The sequence below is a fragment of the Empidonax traillii genome, unplaced genomic scaffold (genome assembly GCF_003031625.1).
Source record: "Empidonax traillii isolate 1590-97213 ecotype Southwest subspecies unplaced genomic scaffold, ASM303162v1 scaffold904:size330812, whole genome shotgun sequence".
Lineage (NCBI taxonomy): Eukaryota > Metazoa > Chordata > Aves > Passeriformes > Tyrannidae > Empidonax > Empidonax traillii.
This window is the reverse complement of record NW_020956097.1, coordinates 146,627-156,094: the sequence shown is the minus strand read 5'-3', so window position 1 is coordinate 156,094 and position 9,468 is coordinate 146,627. Positions and strand designations below refer to the sequence as shown.

Genomic DNA, 9,468 nt, shown 5'->3' with positions numbered 1-9,468 from the left:
TGAGGTAGCTGAGGAAAGAGAAGTAGATAAGGACACAGTAACAAAAACAGATAAGAGAAACAAGGAAACCCTCTGGAGAAAGCAGGAAGAATGAAGAGGTCTAGTACCTTACTTCATGGAACCACATACTCTTTCCTTTGTTTTTCAGTCCTGTCCTATTTCTCACACACCTATTACAGTCACCCTTGACTCTCAGCTCTCTAAAGGTGTTTTTAAGTTTCTCTGTTTTACATCTTGGAGAATGGCCAGTGAATAAGTAACAATCACAAAAAATAAAAACCATCCGGTACCTGCAAAGGGTCAGTTCCAGTGCTGGCTCCCTAAAAGTTAAGGTAAAAAGCAAGGTTCTCTGCAGAAAAGGGTTACAGCACAGAGGCTAAAGTCCAGCCACATGTAATGCAAGAAATCAAAGTTCATCGAGGCTATTCCATGCTAAATACTAATGCATCTTGATTGCCGATTTTGCTTATTTGTGACACCGAGATTAGCCACTTAATCAGCTCAACAGGCAGCCAAGAGGCCATGACTACATTAGACTACCTTCTCAGCAGACCCACAAGCCTAAAAGCCTAATCATATTCCAGTGGTAAAAGCAAGAAAGATGGTCTTTGTTTTTCCAGCAGATATTTCCTGCTTGAAGCAGCCCAGTAGCCTCAGTTTCCCCATGCTTTCTGGCCATCTAGATAATGATGGAATGGAGTGAACTAGTCATTACAACTGTGAACAGATCCACATGAAAAGTAGAGGGAAGAAACTTCAACACCACAATTAGGTTGCTGGTCTACTGAAAAGAAAAACATAGCCTGTAGTCACGCATTATTTGAGCTCTATAGGCCCACACAGACACAGTCATTAAGTATTAACTGAGGTCCAGAATTAAAAATATTTCTTGAGCCTTATTTAGGAGTTACTCTGTACGTATGCCCGTAACAGGCAAAACCTCAGAATTTACCATATTCCTATTCAGTCTCAGTTCTGTGATGCCCAGAATGTGGATAACTATACTGAAGTGTTACAAATACTACTGCTGAACTCCAGACCATACACACACACTACATGTACTTAATCTAAAGCAAGCCATCAGTTTTTAGGGCGAAGAAAATTACTTCTAATAAAAACAAAATGTGTTGCCAACTCAGTGACTTGTCCAAAGGGAAAGATTAGGTCTTAGCATTCTTACACATCTCACTGCTGGCTGCAAAGCCAAATTGCTGGAAGAAACACCCTTTACCAACAAAGCTGTCTTGTACCTTTAAAAACTCCAACTCCACAAACAGCTGTGGCAGCTTCTGTAATGACTGGCATGACATGATTTTGGAATTGCAAATCCTGCCACATCTTCAAAAAATGTTGTTTAAGGAGTGGTTCTTCTGCCTCTGAACATGAAAAACACTGCACAAAATCCAGTCTTCCATGGGAAAATAAAATACCCCATGCCAAACTCTTTTGGTTTAGCCAACATGCCAGTTAAAGACTGTGATGAAGTCTGGAATGTCAAAGATGAAGCTACTGGAAAGCACAGTTCCAGTGTGAGGAACATCACTGTTCACCAGGTTAAAGTCTCCCTACTTTGGTTCCATCCTACATGCACATTCCTGCTGGGTATAAAAGCTGAGAGAGATCTTGATGATGAGAGTCCCTTAAACTATTAGGACCCTACTGTACATGATGTCATAAATTTAAATGAACTTTGCTTTAAATGAACAGTATGGAAATGTTTCTCCCTGTAGATAAATGCACCCATACTCACAATTTTTACATTAAACAGAAAATAAAACTTCATCACCATGGTTATTCTTTTAGAGCAAGAACAAAAGCTATTCATGTACCAAATGCATGCTGGCAACGCACTGTTCAGCAGCAGTAAGAATAAACACATTCATTAACCATTAGGTTCTTCCAGCTGCCAAGACAGACTGCGAATGTCTCAAAAACCCATTGATAAATCACAGAGTACGGAAAACCCTGAAAAGCAATTGTCCTGCTTTTGCTTGTTTTTCAGCCCAGCTACAAAATGTGCCAGCTGCTAGACAATGGCTGTCAACAAAGTTTTCACAGAATCACAAGCAAAATGTAAGAATGAAGTCTTACGATGCTTGGTCTTTACAGACGCCTACTTTAAATGAAAAATGTGCTGCTTCATGATGGACACATACATATACATTGAGGGAAAAAGGTAAAGATGAACTCAGCACGTTGTGGAGCTAAATTACAGAATAAAATTATTTTCACATATTTAAAATGCATCAATGTAGCTTTTTTGTCTTCCCCTACTATTCAGTGCACCACAACAGGAAAACAAAAAATGCAAACTAAAAACACAAACCAAAAAAAACATCCCCAAAAAACCTACTAGGCACTTGCCCTCAGTTCCTTCTGCGAAGAACCAACTCAGAACACTGTTGAACACTTACTGCTCTCATTCGTCCCCACCTCGAATAAAGTATGCATTTGGGAATGACAAGTGCTTCCCAAAATAAGGCAAATCTAGGAAAAAAGAAATCTAAAATATGTCACACTGGACTTCAGTAATTCCCACAATTGCTTTCACGGTGACTCCAGAATTGGCAGTTTACACTACAAAACATGTATTATGCATAATGCTAGGAAGAGGAGCATAAATAAGTAAGAGGACTAGACAACAATAGCAGCAGAATTCTGCTTGGAGGAAAACCAATCAGCCAAACATCACCAAACTACGAAAAAAAATAATCCTTGATAGAATAAAAACATATGCTTGAAATAGAGATTAAGAGGTAGCATAACAGTCTGTCCTAGGGGAGGAATCAGAAAAAAATCACAAAGTTATTGGAAAAGGGTAAGAGCTGGAAAGCAACTGAAGGGGTGTATGTGAGGGCAGGGAGGATGGGAGGTGAGGGGAAAGAGAGGACAAGCATGAAGCTGACTGACAGTGCACCACAAGCCAGACAGAAAATTCAAAACAGAGACAAGGATGCAGCAAGCACAGAAAAATAAGATCATTCTGTCAGAGTACACTAGACAGAACTACAGTCAGACTCAAAGAATAGTTCCAGTCATGCTGAGGGAGTTATCTCATGTTAATAGGACTAGCATTTTTTGTGCTTTAGAGAAAGGAAGAGTGCTCAAAATTTAGCAATAGCTGTTTATAGTAAGTAGCAGGAGGGAACAGGGAGAAGAGGCCAAAACTAGATCAAACTTACAGGATGATACTGGCGATAACAATAACAAAGTAAATGGGCTGAGGTAAAAGCCCACATTCTCATACTTTTATTTAAAGGAGAAACTAAGAAAGCTGGAAGAGGGGTAGGCAGGAATGTAAAAATGATGTGAGGTTTTCAAAATCATTAAAATGAATTCATAAAGGGAAAGAAGAACTGATATTCACCAAAATACTGTATAACTAGGACAAATACTTACAAAAACCAGTTCAAAACTGGTGTCACTGTACACAGGTAGTAAAAATGTCTATGGTAAAACAATCATCAGGTCCGGGGTAAGATAAAGTCGGGGACAGGTTTCAAAGTTAACTACGTTCCAAAGTTAATTAGTTCTGCATGATGGGGGGTACTTCTGCTGAGAGTAGACTACTGATGGTGGCCAAGTGCCTGATCTCCATATTCAGCATGTGCTCTTTCTGGAACCAGAAAATGAAGTCCTGAGCCAGCTGGTCCAACCCAGCAGAGCATTTCTTACGCTCTTCGAGTTGCAGCTCCACCAAGCACTACCTTACATCTCATCTCTCATATTGACAAAACTGAGAAAAACATCAAAGTCCTACCCAAACCAGGAACTGAAAAAGAAGAAAGTGGTGGAGCAAGTTTATGCTGTGTAGGAAACAAGCACTAAAAGAGAAAGGTAACCACAACAGAACTCAAATAAAGGGAAGCAATTCAAAACTGTCAGTAGTTTAACACTACTTTGTAACCACGTAATGCTTAGAAGTCAACCACTGAGCCTGTAACAGGTACCAAAACCAAGTAGAGCACCCTGTTCAAAACAGCCTCAGAACAGCAGGAGCCCAACTCCTGCTGGTATCCCACGCACCCAAAACAGGACAGCCACAGGTACAGCATTCGCCCCATCTCCTGCATGATAAGAGTAAAGCATTCTAGTAACAACCTGTAACACCTAAGTCCCTATGGAGTTAATCTTGGGGCGATCATACCTCATCACACTTGGAATAGAAGGAATAGAAGGTCAGCCTTTCAAAACAAAAACATGCATCCTAGGACACATACACAATGGAATGGAAATTCCATTGACCCTAGGCATGCCTTTTAAAATAAAGTGGTCACAGAAACAAATGGGCAGAATGACATCACTTATCTGTATGAGCAGCAAGTTATCAAAATTGGCTGATATTGCCATGAGGAGCAGTAGTTTGGTAGAACAGAATCTCTGTTTCATATGAGAACATATCTAAAGCCTGAATAAGAATACAGAAAGGATGACAACCCAGATAAAAGTTTTTGTACCCAAACATTTGAGGGAGATTGTGTGAATGAGGCTTGACAGCAAGAGAAAGTTGGTTTCTCTGGATGTTATGACTAGCCCTCACTGCAGTCACTGCAGTAATGTAGAAGTTACACAACCTGCAAGGAAGGTCAAACAATACCAACTCTTTTCAGGGAGACTTCCCTGCCGAAAGAAAAAGAGCTCATGGTTTGATCCCTTTGGTGATGTAACTTTGTTTTTAGAAATAAAAAAAAAAAAAAATCAACTTGTGTTAATTGCAAACAAAATAAGACACAGAGCAGCATATTACCACAAAGAATTTCCCAATAACCCAAGAGCTGTCAGGAAATTATCCTGAACACAACAGGCAGAAAACACACTCCTACATGCATTTGGTAAGAGTAATTAGGAGAATGAATAAATGAATCATGCAAACTAATGAAGGAGCTAGGCAATTTAAATCACAGTCCATTCATTCTCTCCCTTTTCAGAGAAGGATGAAGGAAACCTACACGGCATATTAAGCAGTTAGCTCTCGAATTACAAAGTACGTCATGACAAAATCATTGCAAATAGTGAATATTCACATGTGCAAAAGCAGACTGAAAGTTAACCTAGTGAAGATGGTTGTGTTGTGCATGTTTTAAGAGAAACAAAGAAAAAAAAACACACAAAAAACCTCACAAAAACATTCTGGCAGTCAGACAGCTGTCACGGGAGTAAATCTATACTCCAGTGATACTTCAGATTTCCATCCCCACTGTACTCTCCGTTTTCAGGGCAGGATTTGTCTCACAGCAGTTGATGGGTAAGAAAGAAAGGCAATCGGACTAAGAGGCTTTCATAATTCACAAAATTGGGACTACTGAGCAACTTAGTGATCCTCTGCCTTTTCATGTCAAGATTACAGCCCTTCCTGCTCTACAAAAAAATGGGACAGGGGGTGTGGGGTATGGTGTTAAGACAGAGAAGAAAGTCCCCAACCCTAGTTGCTGTTTCTGTTAATATCTGACTGAAAGTATCCAGGTCTGTGCTGAGATTACAGGAATGACAGACACCTTCAAAAGCATTTCCATTCTCTTTCTAGCAGAAGGAACACTAGATGGTGCTACACTCGTATTCCTATCTCTACACTCTCTGATGAATGGGAGAAGCAAGAAAAAGAAAAGTTAAAAAGAAAAAAACAACTAGGACAGGATAGGTACCTCCCACACGTAGCAGCAGCATGTCACTTCCATGCAGTGCTGCCCCACTGTCCACCAACCCTGGGACTTGAGTCTCCTTCTGCCCATTTACCAACAGGAGCTCCACAATCGATAGCAATAGAAGCTAAGTCAGACTGCATTGACTTTTTCTCTCAAATCTTGCTAACAAACCCCAAAATGAATTATTACAAACCAAAAAACTACAGCAGCTACTGAGTTCATTTTCAGGTTTAATGCTGCTAGAAAATATGTGCTCCACCAGCACTTTTATATAACAACTCTTAAAACATTCATTAACTATTTTCTTTAATTTATCAATTGATCTATTTCACTTGCCCTTCTATACTCAAGTTAGCATAGATTCAAAAGCAGTTACTTCCATAGCACTTCTGTTACAGCAACTATGAGGTTTGGACAGCTTTACTATCAAATTCAGTGGGAAAGGAGTCTTTTAGGGTGCTGTTCCCCACTCAGACACTGGCTTAAAGAAACTATTTGCCATGCTGCTTTTTGTCACCCAGGCCCAATCCTATGGTGCTCATTTGCTCAGTTATGCCAACAAAACTGCTTTTAGGCCACACAGTAGGACAGATCAGAGGTGTGACCTAGCTAAAAGTAACCCTCATCTCCCCTCTGACACAAAAGCAGAGCAAGACCCGTTGACCAGATACCTCCAGTTACACTCCCACAGAAATGTACACAAGCACAATTCTGAGGTGGTTTGGGGACAAAAAGTGTTTAAGCCAACCCTGTTTCCAAGAAAACACACTTAGCACAATCAGAATGCCCAGTGCTCTCAGCTACATTACATCTGCTCTTGGGTCCCAGGCAGGGAAGACTGTGCTGCTGAGAAAGAATGCCAAAGTACCTCTCTACTGCCAGCAAACACAAGAGGAAACAAAAACATCAGCAACAACAACAAAAAAGGAAACAACATGAATTAAAAATTCTTTGGGCATCAATGGTGGTCTTGGAAAGTTAAACTGGAAAATGTGCACATCATATAATTTGTTATTAGATACATTAAATACATCTCTAATTAATTACCATTAACTGGTTACATTTCAGAAAGCATCACCACACTGTGCCTCAGTTTCCCATCTTTTCTTAAAGAGGGCTCAAGACATTATTTGCATGAATTTTTGCAGTTAACTTTTACAATAGGTTGCAAATGTTAGTCTTACATTAAAAAAATAGATTAACAGATTGCTGAATTTGACTTGACTCTAGAATGAGTCAAGGCTTGGCATCAGAAGAAAAATTATGGTATGTGCAGACTTGATAGGAGCAATTTCTTTCCCACTAAACAGTTTAAAAGTGTTAATAATGCTAACTTGTCAGTCAGAACCTAATAAAGTCTTCATGTTAAAGCCTCTATCAGTACTTATTCCTCTTCAAATATTTATCTTTATGTTTGTTTTGAGGGTACATGTTGCACACCTGCACACAATACTGACAAAGATTTTGCAGAGGGAGCAAAATCCCCCCCCGGCCTACACCCTTTGGCACTTCAAAAAGCTGTCCAAAAAGCTGAAACTCAGTAAAATCCATTACAAAAACAAACAAAACCAAAACCAACAAACCAAAACAAACACAAAAACCAACCAATCAACAAAACACCACTATTTCTACTGCAAGTCTTATCATGTTGTCTGCAGGTCACAAACAGTGCAAATCTGCTGCTGTAGAACAGCAAATCCATTTAAAAAGCATTATAGGATCAATCTGTAAGTGATACTTGGCTGACAACTAAGCTAGAAGAAAGAGATTCAGGCTTGAAGGAATGTGAAGTGGCAAGAACATGCACTGACCTCCACTTAATAAAAATGATTTTAAAAGTTTAAAAAGTAAGAGTTTGTCTTGCCTTTCAAGGAACCATAACCAAGAAGGCGTCTTGATTCATGAAAGAAATTGGTTGTCCTGGCTTGTGGTCAGAAACAGAAAAACAGGGGAGTGGGGGCTGGGGAGGAACAGAAACAGGACACAGACAAGAGAACAACTTGTAAGATCCTTTTACAAGGTGTCTGGAAAACAGTTATGCTACCAGGAATGCAACTATGCAATGTGTAGTTCCTAGCATACCTAACAAGCAAATATCTACATGGCAGTCCAAAGGCTGACCTTTTCATGAACTAACCAGTTAGATCCATAAAACAAGGGAGGAGGGATGGTAAGTAAGTTTCTTTAAACAAAAGATTTGTTTTATGTAGGACCATACTTGACTGAAAGTGACTCCAGTGTTAATCCTGCTGCTTGTCTTCTCAAGGGAATCAGGATGGACTTGAAAGCACCTCTGCCCTTCTCTCTACCTTCTTTCTTTCAGACTTTCAACCCTTATTAACTACACAGCAGTTGGGCTGAGCTAAGTCAAGGCATGCTACTAACGTGTCTGTGGATGGTCACCATTATCTAATTCTCTGACTTACAGACAATTCAGAAAGGCTGAAAGTAACTCAGGACAAATGCATCTGGTAGCCAGTTAGAACGGTCCCACAGTCTTATTTCTGTTTTTCTCAGACATCACATTTCTCCCTTCCAAAACCTCCGATGACTCCTCAAACATTCCCAAAAGAAGTGACAAGGTCACTTTAAGCTACGAGAGCTTCACAGTTCAGACAATAAACTATGCATTTGAAATGGAAACTGCCTGTCATTTCATAATCATAACTAAACTGAGTTACAATGATTATTCAAACACAAAAGAATTGGGTCAGCTGACCACATCGCTAAGAATCTAATTCTATTTAAAATACCATAGTTCATCACATATTCAATTTATTTATATGAATCTATAATAAGAAGATATTTAACCTTTCATAAAAGCATGCAGATGAAGCTGTTCTGTATACCTTAACTTTTATTGTTCCAGAACTAATGTGACAAAAATGAAACGGTTTTGAAAAGTAAAAGTATGTACAGGCAAAATGTGACATTAGATCCTATTTCTCCCATCTGTTTTCTCCCACAAAGCAATTCTCTTATCAAGAAAAAATCTAAATTATGTTGATCATTAGGACAAGCATTCCCTGAACTTTAGGCTGCAGTGTTTCCTTCCCCTCATCCCTGACTTTATTTTCCAAAACAACTTAAAATGATTCAGCTTCCCAAGTGCATAAATATAGTAACCTAGTTTCACAGCTGCCATTGGTCTAGCCTATTTGCAAGAGCCTTGAACCTTACAAAGTGCTTTCATTGAAAATTCAAGTGCTTGTGAAATCACTTCTTAAAGAAGAAAAAAAAACCACGTAGCATTGTCCATGAACCAGATACTCCACCAAGAGCTCGAGAAAAGAATCTTTAACCTCCACATCCTCCGCAAGATGAAAAATTTGACTGCTTACCAGTAATGGTGCAGGCATCTCTGTACTCTCTGCAGTCTGGCACATCATCTTCCACCCCTTCACTTACATAGTGCTCTTCGTGGATGCCTGTGTCGCAGGCTAGGACTGCATGATTCGACGGCTCCGAAGGAGGCACAGTGCCAGCCAAAGTGCAGTCGTGCAAAGCTGTGGCGTCCAGCTTGGCAGGTTTCACAGGGTTGTACAACGTGCCATCAGGGGGACCAGCGCTGGAGACTGGGTCTGGCTGGCACAGGCAGAACTCTTTCTCTTTGCTAGAGCTGGCTTCAAGAAGTCTGCAAAACACAAAAGAAACAAATGTTCAGCTCAAGCCATTCCAAACAGCATAAATTAGAACAGATCGTTTTCTTTTTCCTTCAACTTTAGTTTAACCTAACAAGTGCAGCAAATACTAAACCCCTAACACTCTTCACAGAGCAGCTGCCTATCTCTGCACCTTGCCCAGTCATGTAAAGTAGGGAAGTGCT

The 9,468-nt window shown here is 39.9% G+C and overlaps 1 protein-coding gene across 6 annotated transcripts in view; it reads right to left on the bottom strand.

The window, feature by feature from the left end:
* TRAK1 (trafficking kinesin protein 1) overlaps nt 1-9,468 on the bottom strand; it is a 128,882-nt gene that overhangs the window by 73,608 nt on the left and 45,806 nt on the right. For all 6 annotated transcript variants that reach the window (XM_027902738.1, XM_027902741.1, XM_027902736.1 and 3 more), the window contains exon 2: nt 8,984-9,276. Coding sequence is in view for 5 of the 6 variants with exons in the window: in XM_027902741.1 (XP_027758542.1) it covers nt 8,984-9,276 (293 nt within the window). In the remaining variant the exon portion in view is untranslated. The remainder of the gene's footprint in view (nt 1-8,983; nt 9,277-9,468) is intronic.